General features: G+C 43.8%; 4 protein-coding genes across 7 annotated transcripts in view; 1 reads left to right on the forward strand and 3 right to left on the reverse strand.

Moving 5' to 3' along the window:
• Positions 1–333: 333 nt before the first annotated feature.
• slc18b1 (solute carrier family 18 member B1) lies at positions 334–8,091 on the reverse strand. 4 transcript variants are annotated; one of them, XM_042072751.1, is made up of 14 exons: positions 7,907–8,090; positions 7,389–7,510; positions 6,776–6,871; positions 6,619–6,692; positions 6,046–6,193; positions 5,797–5,953; positions 5,522–5,658; positions 4,458–4,559; positions 3,337–3,428; positions 3,019–3,114; positions 2,773–2,847; positions 2,474–2,567; positions 2,322–2,368; positions 334–1,150 (listed from the first exon to the last, which is right to left on the reverse strand). In XM_042072751.1, the coding sequence occupies exons 1-14, from the start codon at positions 7,932–7,934 to the stop codon at positions 1,081–1,083; spliced, it is 1,338 nt and encodes a 445-aa protein (XP_041928685.1). In that variant the 5' UTR covers positions 7,935–8,090; the 3' UTR covers positions 334–1,080. The 4 variants fall into 4 exon arrangements, with proteins under 4 accessions (XP_041928685.1, XP_041928687.1, XP_041928686.1 ...); XM_042072753.1 differs by lacking the exon at positions 7,907–8,090 and having other exon boundaries at positions 6,784–6,871; positions 7,389–7,500; XM_042072752.1 differs by lacking the exons at positions 2,474–2,567; positions 2,773–2,847 and having other exon boundaries at positions 7,907–8,091.
• A 361-nt stretch (positions 8,092–8,452) lies between these two features.
• tulp4b (TUB like protein 4b) lies at positions 8,453–21,434 on the reverse strand. The gene is made up of 16 exons (XM_042072807.1): positions 21,315–21,434; positions 19,476–19,622; positions 18,855–19,124; positions 18,373–18,501; positions 17,972–18,133; positions 17,603–17,783; positions 17,356–17,463; positions 16,744–16,910; positions 16,106–16,330; positions 15,586–15,820; positions 15,173–15,320; positions 14,657–14,789; positions 14,474–14,567; positions 14,203–14,346; positions 10,603–14,069; positions 8,453–9,936 (listed from the first exon to the last, which is right to left on the reverse strand). The coding sequence occupies exons 2-16, from the start codon at positions 19,494–19,496 to the stop codon at positions 9,820–9,822; spliced, it is 5,601 nt and encodes a 1,866-aa protein (XP_041928741.1). The 5' UTR covers positions 19,497–19,622; positions 21,315–21,434; the 3' UTR covers positions 8,453–9,819.
• A 1,038-nt stretch (positions 21,435–22,472) lies between these two features.
• myct1b (myc target 1b) lies at positions 22,473–23,622 on the reverse strand. Its single transcript, XM_042072808.1, has 2 exons — positions 23,489–23,622; positions 22,473–23,002 (listed from the first exon to the last, which is right to left on the reverse strand). The coding sequence occupies exons 1-2, from the start codon at positions 23,541–23,543 to the stop codon at positions 22,473–22,475; spliced, it is 585 nt and encodes a 194-aa protein (XP_041928742.1). The 5' UTR covers positions 23,544–23,622.
• A 1,179-nt stretch (positions 23,623–24,801) lies between these two features.
• Positions 24,802–24,927, forward strand: part of syne1b (spectrin repeat containing, nuclear envelope 1b) — a 112,178-nt gene continuing 112,052 nt past the window's right edge. Inside the window, exon 1 of the mRNA XM_042073423.1 lies at positions 24,802–24,907. The gene's annotated coding sequence lies outside the window, so the exon portion shown is untranslated. The remainder of the gene's footprint in view (positions 24,908–24,927) is intronic.

Below are 24,927 nucleotides of genomic sequence, written 5' to 3' on the forward strand. Positions count from 1 at the left end.
TTATATTGTAATTGGAGCTTTGTTTACAAACCTGCAGTAATAAGCAGGTTTTAAGATGGAAGAAAGATATTGTGACACTTAAAAGTAAATGTCATACAAGAAAGAACAGCTAAAAGGAAGCAGTTAACGGTACCACAGGTTCCTCAGAAACACTAGCAGTCTACAGCGGGGTGAGAGCACTGTCCGTCCTCTGGGTGGCGCTGTTTAATATATGGTTGAGGGTCATCATATCACATTACATCATTTCAACCAAAGGGCAGGGTGTGCTTACTTGCGGGTTTGGCCAATTTAAATTGAATGTATTTTTGTACCCAATTAAGATTTTATGAGTAGTGTTGCCAAGAGATGCTTTATTCTTGCATACATGATTTTATAGGTTGTGTTTTTGTAAGTGTCTGTGCCAGTGTTCAATACTATGTATATGTGAATACATATAATTTCTTTAAAACTAATGTTTATGGTCTACCATGATAATGTGCACAAAATATGTGTAGTTTTGTTTTATCATTCAGTCACAGAGTTTACACTAAAGCTTTTTAAGTAATGTCTGGCTGGTCTATCACTCATCCTGGTTTGAAGATGCATTAGCTTCATATAGATTTATCATTGCATTCAGATGGGTAAAGCTCACAATTGAGCCATCACAAATTGAAGCCATAACATATGCTCAATATTACAAAATAAACCACATACAGTAGTTGCCCCCATCTGTATATAATTGATCTAATATAAAGATGACCTGAAAATGGAAGCTGAGAAATAATGTGGAAAATACAAGAGAAAAGAAAATCACAAAGGAAAGAAAAAAATCGAGCCATAAATCGATTCATTTTTACAGACTGTTCTCGGACTCAAACACAAGAAATGTAAAAAATAAAAACAAAATTACAACAAGAAGTAAACATTATTATTTATATTAGATATGACATAATTTAGAGCCTCTTGGATTAAATAGCATCATATTGATATGGTGCAAAGTTTACATAGGTACTGTAGCTCCGCTCAGCTCAGCTGCTCCTATAGGCACTATTAAATTCCAAGAGCAGGACCTCCCTGATGTGAACGGACATTTAGAGCCGGTCATGAGGGATGAGGGGAAGAAAGGAGAGGCGTTCGGTCATCAGGTGGGGTCTCTGTGGCCCTGATAGACCTGATGGATGAGAAAAAATGTATCCGTTTAGCTTTACATGTTTAATGACGGGGGCAGGCATAGCCTACTGGTTCGGGCTTGTAACTGAAGGGTGGCCGGTTCGATCCCCGACCAGTAGGAATGGCTGAAGTGCCTTTGAGAAAGGCACCTAACCCCTCACTGCTCCCCGAGCGCCGCTGTAGCAAGGCAACTCACTGCTCCGGGTTATGTAATAGGTAATGTGTGCTTCACCTCACTGTTTGTTCACTGTGTGCTCTGTGTGTTCACTAATTCACGGATGGGATAAATGCAGAGACCAAATTCCTTGTATACGCCAGTATACTTGTCCTAGAGACCTGATTTACAACTGATTACAGACCTAGACCATCACCAACCACAGCCTCTCTACAAACTCATGTCAGCTCACTTCATGTATGCAATGTATTACTGCAGTAGTCACCACCCCCCAGAGTTTTCTAATTGGCATGATGCTGATCATTTGTCACACGTGAGTTGTGGTATTTTAAAGCAGAACTAAAGAAGATTACGGTTGAGAATAATAAAACAACAAACTAATAATAAACAAACTAAATATGCATCTTTTGCAACAAAGCATGAACATAACTCTGATACAATATAGAGGGAATGCACCGCGACAGCAGTCTGTATAAAGAGATCTCTGAATTACTGTAGCATACCAGCTTTTCTTTATTTCAATTTCGTGGGTTGGGGGGGGGGGGGGGGGGGCACCAAACTTCCTATGGCTGTTTTACAAGTGATAAGACCTTTACAAAAGATCCCCAATCCTACAACAGCGTGTCTGGGGCTATGATATTTTAAAAATATTCTGGACTTGAAAATAATTGTATGTGTCTTCCAGCATTTGCAATCAGGCATCAGGCTTTGAATGCAGTTAAATATTTTTATATAATTTAAATCATGATTTATCATACATGTCTGCTTAACCACCTATTTTTTTTATCAATAATTTGCTTATACGTTTTACTGTGAGCATCTGCAGTCAACGATTAATTGCCTACAGAAATGCAGGCATGTTCTTTTGCATTTGTCAAAATGCTCTTAAAACATTACCTAAATTGGTCAACGTAAACAGGTCACATGAGGTAGGACTGTACTGTCACTGTATCTGACAGCTGACTGATCATGTGAGTTGTGGAAGGAAATGTCATACCTCTTTTTATGGAGCTCATAGAGTGAGTAGATGCCCAGAAGGGTGGCCTGTAGAAAGAAACACAAAAGCTCAGTGAGCTTCTTTGACACCCACACATGTTGTTTTGTGTGATGTTTGATGGTGAGACGTGATGAGATGATGCTGAAACTTACTGCTAAGAAGGCAAGTCCACCTTGACTAGCTGAAGCATATTCAAAATTTGACCTTTGTGTGATGTAGCTGCCTAGTGTTGGTCCCACAAACATTCTGAGATCCACAGACAAAGATAAATTAGTACCATATATACATATAAAGTGTTCCTAGAACAGATGTGATTTAACCTTTAGATAACATTATCAGTGCTAACTTATAACTTCCATTCAGATAACCTCAGTGGGTTAACCAGGTTTAACTACTGGGTGCTTTGGTTCCCTTGCATCAGATGACCTAAGTTATTGTAACAAGGACGTACCCACATGACCAGACTGCAGAGAAGAGTCCTGACACTAGTCCTAGTGTGCTGAGTCCCTCCTCAAAGCCATTCTCGCTGTCATACAAACACAACAGAAGCCGCTGCTATACATAGATCATCAATGTTAGTGTTAATGGTTAGTCATATGAACGCATGCCTATTGGTACTGGTTGGTTATGTATAGAGCTAGTGTTAAAAGGATGAATGGAGATTGATAAGGGTTGATTAATGGGCTGACAGACTTACTGTGCACATATGAGCATCTCCGCAAAGGTGGGGATGGCGGTCATGCACAGAGAAAAACCGATGACAACCAGCATCAAAACAGTCAGCCAGAGTTGACTGTTGGGAGAGGAAAACATTTTTACTGCCCAGCAGATCACATTTGATTCGGCAATTGGCTAAGTAACTCGGTTAGATTGGGGAAAATATGGAGTCAGCGGTAATTTCCTCAAAACAAGCCTATATGTAAGTAGTATAGCTTACCATAAAGTAAGAAAATGCTTTGATGGTCGACAGTAATAACCTTCTGTTTCAAGGAATTGACTTTACACCCAAACTCACCTACTGACCCCAATGACTGGGATCGGTCCCAGTAGACCGAAACCTACTGCTGTTGCCATTCCTCCCATCACCATCATCCATTTCCGTGCAGACTGGAACCAAGTACAATACAATGTAACATGTAACACCTTTAATCTTAAATTATATAATATATTCTCTCTGAAAAATGTACAACAGTCAATACAAACAGCATAAAAAATCAGCTCCTTCATAGTCCCTACCCCTCTCCATACAAACAGCACCAAACATCAGTTGAAAAGCATATAGTCAAAAAGCAGAAGATGAGTTTGTATATGTAACACAGTCATATTAAGAGGATAAAGCATGCAGTATGGAGAATAAATGTTATATTTTGTAAAAACGTTACAAATCCTCCCCATCATCTATCAAAAGTAATATTATTTTTTTTTACTGAAATGAAATATAATCTTTTCTGAAGGTAAGTATGATGAAAGCTCTTTAAGCATTTACCTCTAATCTAGCCTGTGCCCTAAATTCCTGTTACCTATTAAGCATTTTCAATACGGGGTCTGTGTTCTATGCTTTAGTGCTCTCTAACCATCTACTAGTCCCTCTATTCACTCACATACATCATACATACAGTACTCTGCTTGCAATAGTAAGTCCCTTCACCATACTTGCAGTGCACTGCCCCCCCCCCCCCTCCCCTACATACACAGCACATTATTTCATTTCATCAGGAAGCTTCTCCAACACACATCCCCAACATACTTACAGCACACTTACACCCCCCCCCCCCCCCCCCAAATACACAGCACATTGTCTCATTAGGAAGCTTCTCCAACACACATATTGCACACTGCCCTCTCCCCACATACACAGCCAAGACAAGTTCAATGATTGTCATTCACAAGTAGTCATACAGTGATTGTTGCACATTCTGTTAGCAATTTCATAACTTAGTCATTTTATTCTGAAGCTACATTTTACCAATCAAAACTGGTGCTCAACATTTTGCTTTAATAATTACAGTTCAGCCATTTAAAAATCAAAACTTTCCTCAAAATTTCTTCTCGTTCAGCCATCAGCACAGCACGCTATTATAAGAGCAGTGATGTCAACGGCTGTGTAGGTGGAAGAGTTGGAGTTGCTATAGTTACCGGGTACTTATCACTGAACATGCCAAAGATGGGAGAGGCAGCACCATAAGGGAGAGAGAGACCAATCATCAACAGCCCCACTGAGCCAGGAGACATCGAAAACTAAAAACACACGCAAACACATATTCACCACCATTTTACACACATGGTCAAATGTTACAGTGCCTTCAAACTCATCATGACTCCCTCAGCTCAGTATCACACACAACAACTCTACTGTATACCAGGGGCGCCGCTAGGTTTGTATTCCATAGTAGGCTACGCACCAAACTCTCACTGCTGTCAGTATCAGCATCACTGCTAAGAACAGTAGGCCTACGCCTTTTAACGTTACGGTTAAACACCTGAAAAATATTAAGCTGCTGCTGTTGTTTTCTTTTCATGACTGATTGATTTAGGCTATTATGAATGAATGAAACGTTGTGTTTTTAAGCGCCAGAATTGACCCATCCAAAGCCACGCCCGAAAACCGCCACAGGTCAAACGTTATCATGTCATGACAATGCTACGTTTTCATATTTTATAGTCTTCCATGCATGCACACCATATTCCGGTTTTATTCGGAATAATGGCAATATTCAGATTGCACATGAGTCAATAAATATAGGCTAGTTGTCACACAAGTTTTTTTTTTTTTTTTTGTAGGCTATAAGTCTGCCTGCAACAACAGCGGCGCTCGGGGAGCAGTGAGTGGTTAGGTACCTTGCTCAAGGGCACTTCAGCCGTGCCTACTGGTCAGGGTTCGAACCGGAAACCCTCCGGTTACAAGTCCGAAGCACTAACCAGTAGGCCACGGCTGCCCTCAAAGTTGTAGACTAATATTGAACGATTTCACAAATAAAGCCGTGAAAAAATGTTGCGTACAGGATTACGCCTGCCGGCGCCACTGCTGTATACCACACACACACACACACACACACACACATCACGGCAGGTCAATCAAGTACAGCGTTAGTAGGCCTGTAAGATTGAAGGTTTGTTACCAGCAGTTTACACAGATTGACATAATATACAAACATCAGCATAACCCAATGCCATTAACACCGCACAGGTTGTCCCCTGACCTTATTGATAGCAAATAATGACAGAGTAGCATCCAGGAAGCCGAGACCAGAGCTGAGGGTGAGAACCACGAAGCAGATGATGGGGATCTTCGGGATGGTGCACAGCCTGAAGAAGGAGTCCCTGGATGGATCTGCATCTGAGAGGGTAATTCTCATGTCAGCTTGCTCTTCATCAGGGCCACAAATGACCTGAGCATGGAACCTAAGCTTGACTCTGCATGCATGATAATCTGTACAATGCAGGATTGATTAGAACTGTAGGTGTGGAAGTGTACCTTGACTGGGTAGGAGCCAGATGTTGAATGGAACCATCAGGAATAGCAGACCTCCCAGCACTATGAATGGGATTTCATAACCAAATGCCTGATACAGCCATCCACCTATCGGGGGTCCCAGGATGAGACCAAGGCCAGTGAATATTTCCATGCAACCCTGGAAAAATGGAATAGGTTTTAGGAAATATACACTATCTCAAAAACATCTCCTGGGACATAGGTCAGAAATACCAGAATGACTCAACTCACCAGGACAGTAGCTATATTGTTGGGGAATACTTTAGCCAAGATGGCGAATGACGCTGTCATGGCAGCAGCAAAGCCAAAAGCATTCACTGACCGAACGACAAAGCAGAGAACGATAAACGGTGTCCCAGCAGCGGATCTGTCCAGCAGGCTACAAGAGAGAGGCAGAGGATCCAGTATTGTGACGGCAAACCCGCAACCCAAACACACAATTAGTCTTCATTATTGCCTGAGAATGCTTGGCATGTAGTCAGTCATAAGGCATGAATACTGCCTCATTGGATGGTTTAGTTTATCACAGTGGCCCATATGTCTATTGAGTGGTCTAACGCACATACGTGGGCCACCAGTATTCCCACGTCTATTTGTTTGCCATTTTGTGGTGTCATTTCTGCCTGGGGTTTTTGTGTAAGGTAGACAGGGCAGGTCTGCTACTTTGTTAAATCTCAGATTCCAGTGAGGGTTGAAAAGAATGTTAAAAGCTCAAAGCATGATTTAACAAGAGGTAGATTACATTGTAACTACTTCCATTCTCTTTCTAATTGGGATACAAAAGTTGCTGTGACCCAAACTTACCCAAAGAGAATTGTACACACAGCTGAAACAAATATTCCCACAATTATCATCAGCTTTGCCCCAATCTGTACAATCTGGAAATGAAACAGAATAGCTGTTACAGCCGGTAAAGTGTTGGGTCTGCAAACTGTGAAACACTTACTGAAGATGAACTTACATATTTACCCAATAGCAATGATCCCACCAGGACACATAAGGCATACCATCCAAATATGAGACCAATCACTGTTTGACTCACACCCTTATTTTTTGCCTTGGGAGAAAAAAAAAAACTATTAAATCAATCAAGTTGAGTCTTTATAAGACAAGAGAATGCATATAGCATTTTCATTTAGGCTATTATTATCTCATGTATGGATTCACTAAAAATAACATACAGGTATTGCATTGCTTTCAGCTAGGACATTCAAAACATTAAAAAGCTTGCCTATGGACATGCATCACAGCTGAGTAGCTTGGGACACAATGGGACAGTGACAGTAAACATCTGATATCCTCTCATCTGTGGAGGCATGCGTTTGTACGTGACTGACTGCCCTTGGCCGCTTGTTTTGGCCTGAGAGAGACCTTTTTGGAGGTTTTAGCCTAGGCCTACATTGACAAGCGTCAGACAAGTGGTTCCCTCAATTCTCTCTGACCAAAGACTTACCAGCAATGACCTACTGACCTTAAATGTTTACTAGTTTCATAATGGACAACTTGGCAATGGAATATTTGTCAATCGAAAACAATAATGCTGATTTTAAAAAGTAAAACGTGAGTGAGCCTACCTCATTTGGAAAAAATGGAGCTAATACAGAGTAACATATCATAGAGCTGAAGTTGATAGATGACATTGCTATCATGGTGAGTATTTGTTGACGGGACAGCCGTTGACTGGGCTGGCCACCGTCTGCAGAATGAAAACAGAGTTGAAGGTTAGGTCTAGTCTAGTGATAGCGCAGGTAGGCAATTTTCACGTCACTTGAGTTAAGACAGAAGGGCGCTGCTTTCTCTGTTGGCATTTCTGTCCTTCCGAAAACAGCGTTAAAGTTGTGTGTTTATCAGTCAGAATTTCATTTTTTTCCAGGTGGAGAAACCCCATGCCGCCTCGCAGAAAATACTTCCAACGTCCCTGCATGTTTTCAGTAAGAAGGCCGCTAACGTTTCTTCTTGCAACTTTATCCACGGAGACATTCAAACCTTTTGGCAGGGCTCAATAATAATGTAGGCTAGGTACATTCTTACAAACAACAAACTCAAAATGACCGCATACAATCAATTAATCTTTCACATTTGAACCACAAACCTGTCAACGAAACATCGTTGGAATCCATATGTCGGGGGTTTGAAAGTTCATAGATGGCAGAGTAGGCACCTGCTCTATGTGAAAATGTTATAGGCTAGTCCAAGTCGATTTACTACGCCTATTCCACAGCTGAAGATTTCGATTATCTAATGCAGTTTCACGTCTCAATCAGATCTTTACTCGTAAGAAACTTTAGCACACGCCTCTACAATGTTGACTACCCACCTCTCACAACTGACTGCCCGCCCACTTCGGCCCAGAGGCAAGGGTGAAAGTTGACCACTGGGTGGTAGCAGAGAATGTCTAATAAAGGCTCTGGTGGTAGTAGCTTACCCATCTGTCCATAACTTGGGACCTTTATATGTCGGACGGACCACTTGGTGTAACCTATTGTTGTGTTGGAGTTCTAATTAAAATGAACTGCTAGATGCTTGTCACTAGATATGCCAACACAATACATCTTTCTTTGAATAAAATGAATAAGCAAAGTTATTTTGAGGAACAGCTGCATGGTCAACATAACAATCATAATAAATCACAAACAAGTTTGATTTTTATTTGTAATTAATATGCCTTTAATTTATTTCATTGATGTTCAGGTGACAAATCACAGCATCATTCTAAGGCGTCTGAAATATATTTAAATGTGTCTGATCTGTCTACAAATATTTTGCAATATTTTACAATAGTCAAGCCACATAACACAGGTAAGCCCCTCTCCTTCTGAACCTCCTGAACCACCATTTTGTTCTACCTAACAAACCACCAGATAGCAAACGGTACTATTGGTACAATTTTAACAGAAATTACACAAAGTATATTGTAATAATACAGCCTCAGAACCTTCCACAGCATAGTTCCACACCAAACAAATGTTGAACTGTCTCCGAGTGAGGTTTACTTTAAGCTCTCTTTGCAGAAAAAGGGCATAAGTTGTTCCCCCCAGAAACACACCATTTAGCAACAAAAGCTGTAAGCTGTCAAGAGGTTAGAAAAACAATCACTATGATGAGGGGCTGATCAACACCACTCAAGGTATCTAATGTGTCCATGCGTTTGCCAACGTTTTCAAAACAAACTTTAAGCAGCAATCTTGTGGTTACTGAATGTAAACATGTCTTTTATCCTAAAAATAGCGTGTGTTAGGATAAAGTGCATACCATCTAAAGGCAAAAATGGCACAATGACATGCCCAAAATCTGAGTGACTTTTTATTGACACAAATCATAGGGTATGCCAGTGGGATCACTTCACAGAAGTGATATTTAATATGGTCTAAATTTCCTTAATGCAGAATCAAATTTTCCATGGTCTACATGGAGTGAGTGAATTACTAATGTAGCCAAAAGCAAACCCTTGTACACAATCATAGTCTGTTTTTTAACCTGAAGACTCTTTTTTTTTTTCTTGTAGCCATCAGGACAGGACATTCAAACACATGTAGCCATTACATGCACATACCGCATATTTACCCGAGTTTGCACAAAGCCAGAGAATACTTTCATAAAATCAAAACATAGTATTAAATTTCAACAACAGAAATGAACATTAAATATCTATTTTCCTGATAAAGCCATAATATTGTTTTTGTCCCCTATGGGCCCGTGTTGAGGAAACCTCTTACTGTATTATGTTGCATGAGTGAATAGTTAACTGTGAGTGTTCATGTGACACTTGTCTATATTTATGGAATATATGCATTGTTGTTATTCTTTTATTAATAGGCTTAATTTTTAGGAGACTACTAATTTGCGATCACCGGACTTTCCATTTTTATTCAGCCTTATGCATAACATGAACAGCAGCTGTTGTGGAATTCATAGGCATTAAACATTATTGGCCACAATGCACAATGAACAACAAATCTCTTTGTGTCCATCCCGATGCCAGACCTTCTCCTTGAGAAAGGCTTCTTATTTGAGCCTCTGAGTGACATTGGCCAAGGCAACAGCAAACGCCTGGACAGCTGAGAAAGGATACTGAAAGTCCAAGATGTAGGCGTTACCATCAATTCTGCCAAACTGCATTACCTAAAGGGAGACAGAGAGGAGACATGAGTTGTTAAATTACTGGAGCATCAGAACATTTAGTTCTTCTAGCAAAACAGGTCAAGTAATGTCAAAATAAAAGTGAGATTTTACTGTAGGTGCTCTAAGCGATGTTACACAGTTTCTAAGCTAAAATATTTTTTGTCACACACAGCAAACATCACCTCACCATCCACTAGCTGCCTCTGCCCTGAATACACTGTAAAAACTGCATTCTCTGTGGACAGCCCAGGCTCCAAAAACGGCAACAAAAACAACCTGGTTCATCCTGGACCATCGAAACATAAACTGTTCAAGCCCATCACTGACGAGATGTGCATTTAGGAGATTTTCAATTGCACGGGAGGGAGAGAGAGGGAGTAGCGAGCTAGCTCTCTGTTTTGTTTAAAGGTCAACAGAAGTGACATTACCCAACATCGCTTAGAGCGCTTTTAACTCTGCTTCACTATAATTTGAGTACATTGCTGCTGAGTACATTGTAGCATATAAACATGGAACACATTATTTAAAGTTTGTAATAGATGGGATATCTGTGTATACACCAGTAGCTATTGTTTTCAACAGTAGCAACAATGACAATGACAACTGTATGTACATAAATAGAATATTTCTTAAACTATCTATAGTTTTTGTAAAAAGGAAGTTTACCTGTCTCCCGTCCAATTCTATCTGAAAGTTTTTGGCTGACTCTTGTGTCACACGGCCTCCAAAGTCCAGCTGGTACACTTGTGTGGCCTCATTCCACAATGGCTGCTTATTAGCCATGACATAGACAAAGCCTTGGCTTCCAAGGCTGCGGTCTTCCCTCTCATTGGCCTTGCGGCACTTGATCTCCTCCAGCTCGCTGGCCATGCGCATGTTGCGCTTGCTCTTCCAGCCCTTTTTGCTGCTCTGGCTCTGGTTCATGAGCTCATCGCCGCTGATGAAGAGCTCAGGCTCAGACTCTGAGCTGTCCTGGAACTCGTTGGTAGTCCTGCTCAGCTTCTTGCCCTTGTTCAGCGACTCTCTTTGCCCTTTGGGCTTCTTCTTCTCCCGGCCTCCGAGACGCGGGCTGGAGATGAGCGAATTGAAGTCTGAGAGCGCCCGGCCTTCTTTTTTGTTGGACTTGCCCTCCGATACCGTGGGCATGTTGGCCTCCTCAGCTCGGCTGTCCAGCCTCTTGCGGTTCTTCTTGAACCTGTCCGTGCCCTGGGGAACAGGGCTCTCGCTGAGGGAGGCCTCCCGCTCCTGAAAGCTGTCACTTGCCTCTGCTAGAGCCTTTGACGTGCTCTGGTGGTTGATAAGTTCAGCAGGTGGGGGAGGAGGTGGAGGCGGGAGAGGTGGTGGAGGAGGCAGAGGGGGTGGAGGAGGAGCTGGCGGCGGGGACAGGATGGGCTTCTCCAAGACTTGTTGGGACTTGCCAGGTATGGTACCAGTGGGATCTTGCATTGGAGGACAGGGGTTGTAAGTGTTCCATGGATGCAGTGCCATTGGATGCAGTTGCAGGTTGCTGCAAGAACTAGCACCGGGATACATAGGTGGAAGAGGGCAGCAGGCTAAATTAGCAAGGTTAGGTGGGTAGCCCGGAGGGAGAACCAAGGAGGGATCTTGCACAGAGGTCACCATGTCATTGGGTGAACAGGGCGGTGGTGGATTCTGTAAAGACTGAATCTGTGGTCCCACGTGAGGCCCCACGCCTGGTGGGAAGGGGGATAGGGAGATCTGGTAGCCAGGGAAAGTCAGCGTGTTGGGGTTAGGGGGCAGTTTGGTGGAGAGCACAAAAGGCAAGCGACTCACATCCAACTGTTGCGTTGGACTCAGGAGCAGAGGAGGCTTGTGAGGGCCTGTGGCACCAGCCAGAAGGCTCTGCTCTTGGGGGAGCCAAATCTGATCAGTGCAGGTAGGGTCCCACTGGTACGGCGGGGGCCGTTTCACGGTCAGGCTCACATCCCCCAGTGTTAAATGCCTCACAGACTTCTCCAAATGGCACTGCTGGTTGAACGTCTCGTCTTCTGTAAAGGCAGAGTTGACATACACAGTCCTGTCCCTGCTGTTGTCAACGGGGCTTAGAAGGTTGTAGGAGGACTGAGAGGCCAACGATGAAGCACTTTTCGAGTGCACTATAATGGTGCTGTGTCCCGCTCCTTTCCCTGGAGGGAACTCTTGACGCACAACGGTTCCCCCGGCGATCCCACTGCTGTTTGTGCCGCCGCTGCTCACACTGACGCTGGCAGTGCTGCTGTTGCTGCTGCACTGAGTGCATGTGTACAGAGCGGTGGGAGCCCTTGGCTGGTAGGAAAGAGTCAGGCCGCTGTTAATCTTGGCCTTTGTGGGCAGGGTCCTAGCAGTGTCCACCATTTGGGAAACCTTCAGGGCCACATCTCTGCGGTCGCGTCTCATCGTGGCATGAATTAGGCTACTGTCTATCCTCTGAGTGGGACTCCTGATGGTGTTGATCTGATTGGCCGGGTCGGGGTACGGGGGAGGATCTCCGCTCGGTATGGTGTACCGAGGCACAGAGAGACGGCTGAGAGTTGCCGAGCTGTAGGGCAGCTGGATCTTCTTGCCCTCGGACGACGTGACCCTGAGCGTGGCCGAACCCATGCCGGACATGTTGTAGGCATTCTGGTTCCGTATCAGTCGCCTGCGTGGGCGGCACACCTCTTCCACATTCCCGCTGCTGTCGAAGGTCGTTATCCTCTCATAGCCAAGAGGAGTAGGGTACTGCAGCCCTACGGGGTGCAGAGAGAACTCATCCTTGCTCAGACAGGGCTCCGCAGACAGCGCAGTAGCGCCATCGCTACTGGTTATGAGGGTTGGAGGAACAGTAGATGGAGGTGGCGGGGGCGCTGACACAACAGTGCCAGGGTACGGCGGTGGGGGATTCACCTTCCTCATTTGCATCTCCAGAGACACGTCGCCTTCGATGAACGACTGCGGGCGCGAGGAGCTTGTCCTCAGGGTCAGCGTTGGCGGCTGCTCCACTCGGTCAGGCACTTGGTCCGACAGCTGGGGCATGGGAGGCATCATCTGCAGCTGGTGGAGAGGGATGGTGGGGTAGCCGGTGGGCGGAGGAGGCAGGGTGATCTGCAGCTTCAGCTGCTGCTGCATCTGTTGGTGCTGCCGCTGAAGCTGCTGGTGCTGTTGCTGGATCTGCTGATGCTGCTGCTGGAGCTGCTGCTGCTGCTGCCGCATCTCCTGGATCTGCTGCCGGATCTGTTGCTGCTGCTGTTGCATCTGCTGCTGCTGCTGCTGCATCTGCTCATGCTGCAGCTGGATCTGCTGCTGCTGCTGTTGGAGCTGGTGCTGATGCTGCGTGTGTTGTTGGTGTGGCATTTGTGGATGCTGCGGATGCTGCTGCTGATGTTGCTGCTGCTGTTGGTGGTGGACCTGTAGCTGATGCTGCTGCTGTTGATGCTGAAGCTGTTGGTGGTGATGCTGCTGCTGTTGGATTTGCTGTTGGTGGTGCAAATGCTGTTGCTGGATTTGTTGTTGGTGTTGTTGCAGTTGCTGATGTTGCGATGGGATTTGCTGTGCATGCTGCTGTTGCATTAACTGTTGATGATGTTGTAATTGCTGTTGCAGCTGCTGTTGTTGATGTTGTAGCTGTTGTTGTTGATGTTGTAGCTGTTGTTGCTGTTGCTGAATTTGCTGTTGGTGTTGTTGCTGGGCCTGTTGTTGTTGGTGGTGTTGCAGCTTCAGCGTCTGCACCTGGTGCTGCTGTTTTGACTGCTGACTGTGATGGTCTTGCTGACGCTGTTGATGACTTTGCTGTGGTAAGTGATGTGGAGGTGGCGGGAGAGTCCCAGTCAACAGTGAGCTCATCTCCAATCCACTGAACATGGCCTGGCCAGGGTTGGAGTACCTCGCAGGCAGAGTGTGAGAGGCCATCACTACCTCTTGGCTGTGGTCGGGGGCCGGGACGCTGGCAGCTGCCGCCGCTGCAGCTGCTGCTGAGGCTGTGGCCGTGGGATTGGTCAGAACATCCAGCTGAATGTTCTGATTGGCCAGAAGGGACTGGACGAGGCCAATGCTCTGTGTTGGAGACATGGCTTGGGCAGGGCTGTGGATTGGGGCGATAGGGATGTTGACAGTGCAAGGAGGGTTGTCTCCTGTCACTTCAGATGGTCCCATGACTAAAAAAAAGAAATACTCTGAGATTAGACTAGCGAGTTGAAGAAATCAGAGGACAGATGTAAATATAATCTCCAAAAAAAGAAACCAGCATAGTGTCTGTCAGCTTATCAAATATGATATAAGTGAGCATACCTGGCAAATCATCCTCATCCTCACTGAAGACATTTGGGTTGAAGACGGGAAGGCTCATGAAATCCAGGGAGATTTTACGCACCTCTGGGAGATAGATCGTCATCTGCCTTGGTTGTAGGTGGAGCAAACTGGTCTTGTAGATAACTGCACATAAATTGATTTTTATTACAGTAAAGGATGAAAAATATTAATAGTCTGGCGTACTAAGCGGAGCAAAGCAGATTTTTCTGCACAGTTGGCATTGAATTTGAAATCTGATTTCATTTCTTACCGGCACCCAAATTGGCTGGCAAAAACGCTGCAAGTCCCACTATTTTAAATTTGGTTCCCCAAATATTGGATGTGACTTGTGCCAGATAATTATGCTGTGGATAAAGTAAAGTGAAATATGCATGAGATTATGTAAAAAGGAAATATACTGCTGAGATGGTACATTTGGAAAAACCCACAATACCTCACTGATGCTGTCCATGGTGAATTCTCTTCGTGTGAGACTGGGAGATCGAATAGGTGGTTTCTTTGGTAGTCTGGGAGACCTTGACATCTCCTGGGCCAGCTTTGGGGACTTCCTAGATTCCATATTTATTCTGTTGAAACAGTTGACATATCAAGACTTCACTTCAGATCAACATACATGCAATATACTATCAAAGAAAAAAACAATGTAATTGTCCTACCAGACTACACTGACATATCCATCAATAACCTTACATATTCTTTAACAACCTGACACCAAACCACCCCAGCAAACAAACACCCATACTGTCCCCCTATATGAACATTGACAAGAGAGACAACATTTCAATGGTTTTACAAAACTGAGAATACAAAGTTTTAAATGCAGTTGTGGATCTGAAATCACTACAAGCTTGTATGATCTGAATGTGAAATGTAACATTGATATTTACCATGTAATCCCTATTTACATTTTTATTTAGTTGAGTAGTAATGCTTTGTTGGCTTAAGGTACCTTGGAAGCTTTGGGGATCTGTTTCCCCTGGACAGTTTTGGAGATTTCCTTCCCCCCCATTCATCACTTAGCTCTATGTCACTGGAGTCAGAGCAGTTACAGCTGTCCGTCATGTAAGACGACATCATGCTGGTCACACAGACCTCGTCTAGAATCACACACAACAACAAAATGTATTTATTCAATAAGTCATCTTCTATTCAGACTTAATAAATGCAGTACAAACACAGCAACTCCCTATATAATATAATTAATATATAATATAATTAATGAAAATCTAGTTATCCTCTTAGTAAGAATATTTATATGATCTGTTGGTGTGTCCACACCTGAAAACTGTTTTGCAGAGTAATCCAAGTTGTTGCAAGTTATGCAAGTTATAATGTTGTATGTTATGCAGCAGTCATGCCCACCTGCTTTGCTGTCCACTTTAGGGTCCATGATGACAAACTCAGGACGGAGTTTGCTGATGCGGCGGCCTTTTAGAATGGGCACCAGTCCCCCCAGGTGCTCCAGGTAAAGGGTGTAGCAGGGCCCCCCTGCCTCAGGTGCGTCCTCTGCACGCTTCATGGTGCAGTGGAGCCTCTCGTTCCCGGCCGTGGGGTAGCTAACAAAGTCGCGGATGTTGTTCGGATCTGGAATTGGTGGCTACAACAAAAATCAAGTAAGCTTCTTAGTGTCCCAAACGCCATACTGATAATATGCTATGGGCAGTTATGCTTTATTCATTTGGCTGATGCTTTAATCCAGAGCAACTTAACGTTAATTAAATGTCAATTACTACAATGGCCAGTCTCCCCAGGGTTAAGTACAAGGGCACAATGGTGGCAGCCAGGAACTGAGCCCACAACTTTTCTGGCTACTGCATTACCTCCTTGGCCACTTTGCTACCACCGCCCCCTTCATACTGTATGTAAGCCCTACAGATCTTACCTTGATGGTGGGAATAAAGGCAGAGGTGACGTAGGAGCAGAGCAGTGAGGGCATGTTCAGTTTGCCCACGTCCTTCTCCTCCCGCAGGGCGCTGGCGATGCCCTGCTGGCACAAGAGCTGCAGGCTGGCCACGCGGTGCTCCACGCGCACCACGTACAGCGCCGGCCCACACGCCAGGAAGAGCCGCGAGTCTCGGTGGCCCCAGCAGATGGTGCTGATAGGCCGCTGCAGGCACAAACAACAAAAGGCTCGTCAACTGTCAGGGCTCGCCCACGCAAATCATGAGCAACAGAGAACAAGATGAGTTGTTATGATCAGAGGCTTAACACACAATGCTCTGGCCATTAAATAGCCTTAGTTGCTGAAATGGCTTTAAGTTAAACAAACAAACAAACAAACATGATCAGAGGCTTTAAGTCTTGGCAACAACAACTAATAGTGTAAAGGTTTGGAAACAGCTACAGTATTCATGATCATGTTCATCTGTAGCCCAGAATGTTCCACCCCCATACATTCGAGGTAAAAATGTGAATTTGGACTGGAAAAAATAACAACATCACTCATCCTACCTGCAAACCCCAATACACTATGCTCACACCCCAATTCCCTTATCAGTGACCACCAGCAGGACAGCTGACCTGTGCTGGAGTCTCCAGCGTGTAGATGTGTTCCCCCTGGACGTTGTAGAACTTGACAAGGGCATTGCGGGTGACGGGTGCACAGGCGGAGGCTGAGGGAAGGCTCTGTCGCTCCATCCCCGCCACGGCCAGCAGGTCCCCCTGCGAGCACCACTGGACCACCACATCTGCAGCACACACACGCTCCTCTTCTTAGTACTCAGCTGACCCAACCACCCACACATTACTAGTGCACAAATTATAGTAATAAGGCTACATGTGACCATGGCATGATAGATTCTTATACACAATAAACAGATGGTATTTAGGTTTTTGGAAACAAAGCAAAAAATAAAGGTTTTACACAAATAATGGGTCTTCAGAGAGTGAATATTCTGATAAAAATTCCTTGTACTAGATGCCGAGCATTAAATACCCAAAGATTCATTCATTACGTTTTTGATAGATTTCTGACAGCCCCTTAGTCAAGTCAAATCAAGTCAAGTTTATTTATATAGTGCATTTCATACACAGAGGTCATTCAATCAATGTGCTTTACATAAAAGTGCAGGACTCAGACCTTCCTATCATTAGATATCATGATTCATGACCACTTCACTTGAGGCTGCTTACCTTTCAGTCCTGAGCGGATGATATGAGGTGAGAGGTCATCGTAGTTGTTCATTAAACTGATGTCTCCAGATATGAAGCTTACAGTCAGGAGAGGTTTTAGATTGCGTACTCCAAGATAAAAAAAATGGACAATTTCAGTCAGGAGATAATGAAGTACCAACTGCTAGTAAATAACCACATAAGACATTTTTATACGCCACCCATGCAATTTTGAAGATACACTGGTTTGGAAGGGGTTGCTTTCTACCTTGAGGTGGTGCGTTGTCATCTGTATCTGTGTCACTCTCCGTGCTGTCCTCCACGAGGAAGTCCGGGCAGTTCCAGGACATGCTCACAATGCCATCAGACTCGTGCAGAAGCACATGGGCCAGCATCCTCCCATGGCAGTCCATCACAATGACCTGACCATCTGCGGTTCCAAACAATACCTGTAAAGATAAACATAGTGCAGTTATAAATACTATCACTGACACAATATCAGGGCCATCAGGGCAATATCATTTGTTATTCCAGCAACACACACTCTATATGGTATCATAACTACAATATGATTACATGTGCGGCGATGAGGAATGCCTCCCTCTTCTGAGTATGTGTATTAATATTTTCTGGGTACCTGCTGGTCATCAGGGGTCCATATTCCACAGGTGATCTGACTCTCCAGGTTGATCTCAGATGACCAGTGCCTCTGTCCACTGACAGACCCCACCAGAACAAACCCATCACGGTAGGCAATGAGGGCCTGGGTGCCATCATGTGACCAAGTGAAGTCACTCACCTCAGAAACACAAAAGGAGAAGCAAAGGAAAGGTTCACTTCATTTTATCACATCACAATCTTGCATGCATTTGAGTGTTGTTACTACTATCTGTTTCATTGCAGCTATTACTATTAGCTATTACTATTCATTACTATTCTGTGTTCTTCAGTAAGTACTGTTAAACAGATATTATGAGGAGATCATGTTGAGATGGGAGATGAGAGAACAGCCTTGGTGATGAAAGCATTGTTACTCACTTGGGCACCGCGATCGTTGACAAGCTCCACTGACCATCTGCCCTCGTACTGAATCCACACGAATATCCCTCCCTCCATGTCGCATGTGGCCAGCTTCTGAAATGGTTCATTCCAACGCACCAAGACAACCTGAGAATGGATAATCAAGTCTCCATGAAAAACCTGAACGGTACAGGCCTAAAACTCTGTAGAATACACCTGACTAGCATAATCTGGTGTCAACAAACTTCTTCTCCACACAATTAGTGAAATTGTAAGCAATTCTAAATATGTACAAGATATGATAGTAAATGCAAAGACAAGGAGAACAAAAAATATACACAAAAAAATATGTAAAGTACTGTAGTAAAGAAATAGCCTGGATCTGTTCTTATCTTGCATTCAGGAAGTGAAAACCCTCCCAGAGGTTTCTTTACCCTTTGAGGTTTCAGACTAATCTTATCATACAGAGGTTCTTCTCTTCATGAGAACTCCTGAGCTACCTCACTGTTGTGCCCACGCAGGTTGAAGTTGATCCTCTGCGGAGTGGTCCTGTCCCGGCGGCAGTGGCTGGAGGTGAAGGTCACCCCCACCACGCCTCTCCCGTTCCCCGTGGCCAGCCATCCCTCCTCGTAGTAGCGCTTCCTGCAGACGGGCTTCTCTTTCTCACTCTTGGGCACACGGCCCTTCCAGGAGAGGCACAGGATGTTCGAGTCGCTGCAGAGGGTGGGACCGTGCTCCACCGCGGCCAGCATCCCTACTGAGTGACCAGGCTGCGGTAGGGGAAAGGTCGGAACAAAACGCAGTCAGAGGTTAGGGCCTGCTTCACACATATTGTTTGTATCAATTGATACTACTGAGCTTCCATTTTACTTTCATTTTGTTTGTGCTTCCTGGTCCAAGAATTGTTGGAAAAAGAATAATCATAAAATTTTAGTTTATATGACTTTCATGAGCTACAGATACAGGCAAAATATCCAATCTGAAGTTTTGATTGGATATTGTGCCTCCATTACCGTGGGGGTCAATTAGTCCTCTTTTTCATGTCTCTGCTGTTCTGATAAATTCATATTCTGAACATCTGCCACACATGATTGAATACCAAAGTGGCATTAGCTACTCACTTCATAGCTCCTGGACATCATTAGACAGAATTTCGTCTTTGAAGAAGGGCTCCATTTTGTAATTTAGATGGAATGCGGTAGAGGCTGATTTCCAGAATTGCAGATGGGAGTACAAGTAGGAAGCTGGGTGAACATCAGGCCATGACACTGCAAAGCAAAATTACACACGTGGTCAAATTAATTTCATTTGTGAGATTAGGGTCAGGGTAAAGTCTAATTTTTAGATGTCAGTTAATGCTGACATCACAAGCCCCTGTGTTGGCTTAACCTAATGTACAGTAATGTAACTTAATCAGAGATGAAAGAATATTTGTATCCTAATTCCAGTCTACCAATGAACTGTGCAAAAAAAACAAAACACTTTGCTTCATTCTAATGCATATTTTATTTTATTTCCTTTGGATGACAAATAGGTTAGAGGGAAAAATCGAATGCATTTTATTCACAGAGAAAATGTACAGAAAGTTAGTGTTGCAACCTGATGACCTGTTAAAGAAAACAGAAGTACATGTAAATAGTAAGGAGGTGTTGCTGACAATTACTGTATGCATGTATATACGAGCAATATGAAATGAAACACAAGAACCAGAAATGACATTAAATATGGCCTTAAAATAAAGAACTGTTTCTTTGCACCAATTGAACACAAATTGCAAAAGTTATTCAGATGGTTCGGTTTGACATTGAGGGTAAGAAAGTATCACATGGGTCTAATATGCTTTGCCTCTTTCACTATACCCATAATAGAAGTTTATTATATTATCTGTGGAGATAATCTAATATGTTTTACATGAAAGTAGACCACTAAAGGACAACACAAGTCCACAGTATTTTCAAATAGGCCTTGCCATGGAACAGATGAAAGGATGAAACGGGTGTTGGTACAACCAGGGTTATTGAGTATTCAATTACATGTTTTCAGAGATATGGCCATACTAGTGCTCTTATCTTTGTACAAGTGAACATCGTTACACAGATAGGTTCCCTACATGAAGGCTTTTTGTAATGCATGAGGTCTGAATGGATAAGATATTTGCATTCAATCCACTACCGGTGTTGTCTTGGTTGGCAAACGTGCCTCTGGTGTCTAGGAAGACGTTCTCATTAATAGGCTCATTTCCACCTGATATTCGATTTCAGGCAGGTTTGGTATTGGTGGGTGACTATATGCAAACCCATGGTCACAATTAATATTCTGTGGTCTTCAAGTAACATTATGAGGGCGTTTTCGAGATGTTGTCGACGTGTTTTACTGGTACACAATTTATGTCAAGAGACATCCACCAGACTGAACAGGGAGTCTCCTAAACACTATTTTCGATTCCTTGGGACTTGACATTGGTCTGATCTGACGTCACGGGACGTGCGGAACATCAGTAAAAATTACAGCTGTTTTTATTAATGAGGCCTACACAGACAATCTGCCAAAGGCGCAATTATAATTTCAAGACAGTCTCTCGAGGTATGTGAATTTGTGCGGGCTAATGAAGTCGAATAATGGTGCCACCGTAGGCTATCTTGAAGAAAAAAATGACTGTCGTCGTGGCAACAAGAGCCATGATAACTCAACTCACATAATCCTGTATTTTAAAACACATCTGCGTCGCTAACTTTCTTTTTGACATCTAAAATAACTGTTTCATAAAAGCACCGCCTCCCATTTCTAGAATTAGGTAATCAGTCCATATCTAAAATTCGAATCCAGACTAGAATCATAAAACGGATGGAATTCAACGAATTACTTGTGTGAAATGGCAAGACATGTTAATTACACATGATTCAGTTTCAACAAAATAATTCACCATCACTGACGTGTGCCGCGCTATGCTCGATAATTACCTATTCCGTAGTATTTCCATCCTTGCGCATTCCAGTAAATGAAAGGAGCGATGAAGGCCAAAACAGATGCTAAAACACATACAACGACGCCAAACTCATTTAAATGGTCGATAATCCTGCTGGCATGTCTGCGATTAAGCCAGCAAACTCACCTCTGTCAGTTTGCACTTGGTGCGTCTTCGAAGGAGGTTGCCGCATGCGTACAAAAATCCTCCTGTAACGAGGGCGAAAATCTCCATCAATTATGTGGAGCGTTGTCGCAATGAACATGAACTGTAGGGGGATTTTAAAAAATTGTGTTGGCAACCTTAACTCTGACGAAACGGGTTTGCATCACGTGACGAACGACCCTATCCAGTGGGTAGATTGTCCGTGCCACACTGCGGCGCGACAGCTACAGCTCACGCGCCAGCTGCCTCCTCAGTCATATTCGCATTCAATATGACTTGTAATCTCAGATGAAGTTGGTGATGTTCCTTCAACAGTTAGAGGAACACGTGGTTATCAGAATCTCTGGACTATATAGGCCAATGACATTGCATCATATTAATCCATGGCCCAGTTTTATCAGTTGATCAAATGGGGGGAAACTGAGGAATGAAGAATTATGATAGTAGTCTGTGTAAGGTTTACATGTGTCTACTACACACAAGAAAATCATGACAAATAAATTCATAACCTATTGTGTTATTGGAGTGTATATCCACCATGTCTCCTTTGCACTGTCTGGTATGTTCATTTGAGGCTTGTGTATTGAATGGAGCAGATTATATTCATACACTTATGACTGTTAAACACATGCAGTAGTCTATGCCTACATTGTGAGCCCTAATTAATCCTGTTACTGTTCAAGTCAACTTTCAGATCCATTCTCCAGTTTTTCACAGGTATAGCTAAGGGGTGTGTCCAGAATTTGATGATATATTCCCCACATCTGTGACGTTGGTGTATAAATCATCAGAGTTGTGATGAAGGAAATTTAGTCTACCATGTAGTCAAAAATAAAGTCTTATGTTATGACATGAAGTTTGGTAGGTCCAGTAGTGCACAGCTGTTTCCTCAATCCATTCAGGTTGTCTATACGTATATACGGTAGCAGCCTGTACATACAATCTTTTTTATACAATACAATCATGTTGCCCATGCCCAGTCTCAGACTCAGGTCTGGGTCTCTTGGAAGGCATGGATGACGCTGTCATAGGCAGGCGGGGGCGTTTGGGTGGGCAGATATCCTCTTAGCCCATTGCTGCCAAGCCAGAAAGATTGGCGTTTGTTCCCGGAGCTTGGAAGCAGGCTCCCCTCACTGGAGGAAGGGGCCTCTATCTCCAGAGTGCATGGGGAAGATGGCGGACTACTGGCCACGGGAGACCCTCCCTTCCCTGGCGGGTGGAACGTGGAAGCCTTGAAGGGCGTTTTGCGGCCTAGCAACTCATCGGTGTCCACAGACGCCTGTCGGCGGGCGTTTAAGTGACCAGAGGCAGCGCTGCTGTCTCCAAGATGTTGGAAGCCTTGACTCCGGCACAGACCCATTCGGTTGCGAGCACGGGAGGTGTTAGATTTCCGCTTTGAGGGTCTGGTGATCACAGCTGAGGCTCTGTGTCTGGACAGCCATGTGAGGAGGATGAAGATCAGCGCACCAATCAGGAGCCCCACCAACATGGAGAGACAGAAAGCCAGGATCAAACTCTCTGTGGCAAAGTACAGAAAACAACATCTGAGTTTTAATGTGACCAAAACTGGAGATAGTTGACAGTAACTGTGATGAGGAATAGCATCTGAGGTAACAACAGCAAGGGGATGTTAGATAAACAGTATGTTATGAGCAAAGTTTTGTCTTATGTTGCATTTTCATGACTCAAATTCATGACTCCAAGAGTAGGCTGCATTATGTCAAAAGACAATGAACACAGTGGTGAACACGGCTTCATATGTAACCAAAACAAAGATTTTGCTTTCCCTTTAAAAAAAAAGTCTGTCCTGAAACCACAATCTGAAATGTCGAACTACTATGTACCCTTACAGTATAATACTGTAAATTCTAAAGCATAGGTAGCCTGTGTGTTTTGGTTTTAGGGTGAATAAAAATGAAACAATTCATCAGATGACCCAAGTCCATGCCTATAGATTTTCAGCTGTAGTAAAGCCAACAACTGAATCCAGGAATGTTACCTTACCAATGCCAAAAGAGTGCAGAATCTCCAGAATAGGGTGAGTCTCATTGACAGCCATATTCCCCAAACGCCAGCTGAGATCAGGAGGGCAAAACAGCAGGCAGAGCAGCCACCCTGACTGCGCGAGAGTCTCTGAACCCAACACCAGGAGTGGCTGTGGAAGCTTTTTTTCTTGCTTACCGAAACGGAAACTTTCCCGTCATGTTTCCTGCCAGTTCTCCCGCTTTTAAAATTAGCATGTGCTTGCCTTATCTGTAGGGACCACAGGCTCTGGGAAACAGAGGCCTTTTCCTCTTGCATCATTTCCTCCATTTCACTCAATACACAACAATGGCTCTGTGCCCTTATTATATTAACACAAGGTAAGATAATGGTCTCTGGAGAACGGCTCTATCCCTTTCTTTTTTCCAATGTCTTGAGGGGTTAGTGAGTAAACATACATGATAACGGAAGAGAGGCTGTTTTTACCGTCTTTAACATCTCACCTTTTCACACATTTATCCAGTGCTGCGGCAGAGAGACCTTTGATAAACCGAGGTATGAGACAGCCTGTGGCCAAAAAAGTGCATCTTTAGTTTATCATGTTCTCTGTGTCAGCCGTTTCCTTCCATTGTCTACCCTCTCCGGACTGAGAGATGTGCACCCATGTCGCATGGGCGTTGGGTTGACAGCGTGAGATAAATCATCTATTCTACACTCTCATGCGTATAGAACTTCAGGTTGGTCACTCCAACAGCCTCAATAGAAGATCCAGAAGGACCTCTAGAGTTTACCTCTAGATGGCGATGTAGGTCAACAGAAAAATCGTCCTGTAAAAAGTATCAGGGTATGACTTAATTTCGTGTCTTCGATGTCTTCAAACTAGCCTATGTGTAAACAACATCCACAATATATTATTTGATTTGTTGTTAAAATTAACCCTCTACTTTAATGTCTGCTGTAGACTGACCATTGCACGTCATGAAGATCAAGACCTGCTCTAACAAAAAAGTTATAGACTGCAGAATAGACTAGGCTACATGTGATAAGCGGGCGATGAGCAAACAGGTCAGAGTTGGTAATCATTATTCATCAACAAAACCTCCAGCTTGTCTTAAAAATTCGGAGTCGAAGTGTTCTACCTCTGTTGACTCATCACTATAACAATCTGCTTCCGAAATAGTTTCTGAAGTTGATACTTTGATGCAATGTACTTCTCAACGAGGCGACGGCCGCTATTGGCTGGGGCTACAATGTTTGACTGTTTCTACTGGCAACGAAAGTAACACACGCGCTTCCTCCTTCAAGGGGGTTCCGCATCCGATACTTCATCTGCAGTCGAATATTAATCTACATAAAAGTGCCTATATCAACGCCGTCTTGCAACTAAGTTTGGACGTAAAAATAGGAACGACGAGACTGAAGAGTCAAAGCGCGATGCAGGTAGGTAGCAGCTGGAACAA

Source organism: Alosa sapidissima, chromosome 19 (assembly GCF_018492685.1).
Source record: "Alosa sapidissima isolate fAloSap1 chromosome 19, fAloSap1.pri, whole genome shotgun sequence".
Taxonomy (NCBI): Eukaryota; Metazoa; Chordata; class Actinopteri; order Clupeiformes; family Clupeidae; genus Alosa; species Alosa sapidissima.

What these genes read in the sequence shown, in the direction of transcription:
- slc18b1 (XM_042072751.1), bottom strand. Translation starts at nt 7,934, where the DNA reads ATGGATTCCAACGATGTTTCGTTGACAG. An exon ending in GAGATGCTCATATGTGCACA is followed by an intron (nt 2,848 to 3,018) that starts GTAAGTCTGTCA and finishes TTTGTATGACAG; the next exon opens with CGAGAATGGCTTTGAGGAGG. An exon ending in TATGAGCTCCATAAAAAGAG is followed by an intron (nt 1,151 to 2,321) that starts GTATGACATTTC and finishes CTCATCCATCAG; the next exon opens with GTCTATCAGGGCCACAGAGA.
- tulp4b (XM_042072807.1), bottom strand. Translation starts at nt 19,496, where the DNA reads ATGATGTCCAGGAGCTATGAA. An exon ending in TGATGTCCAGGAGCTATGAA is followed by an intron (nt 19,125 to 19,475) that starts GTGAGTAGCTAA and finishes CCCCTACCGCAG; the next exon opens with CCTGGTCACTCAGTAGGGAT. An exon ending in CCATGGACAGCATCAGTGAG is followed by an intron (nt 14,568 to 14,656) that starts GTATTGTGGGTT and finishes CTTTATCCACAG; the next exon opens with CATAATTATCTGGCACAAGT.
- myct1b (XM_042072808.1), bottom strand. Translation starts at nt 23,543, where the DNA reads ATGGCTGTCAATGAGACTCACCCTATTCTGGAGATTCTGCACTCTTTT. An exon ending in TCTGCACTCTTTTGGCATTG is followed by an intron (nt 23,003 to 23,488) that starts GTAAGGTAACAT and finishes ACTTTGCCACAG; the next exon opens with AGAGTTTGATCCTGGCTTTC.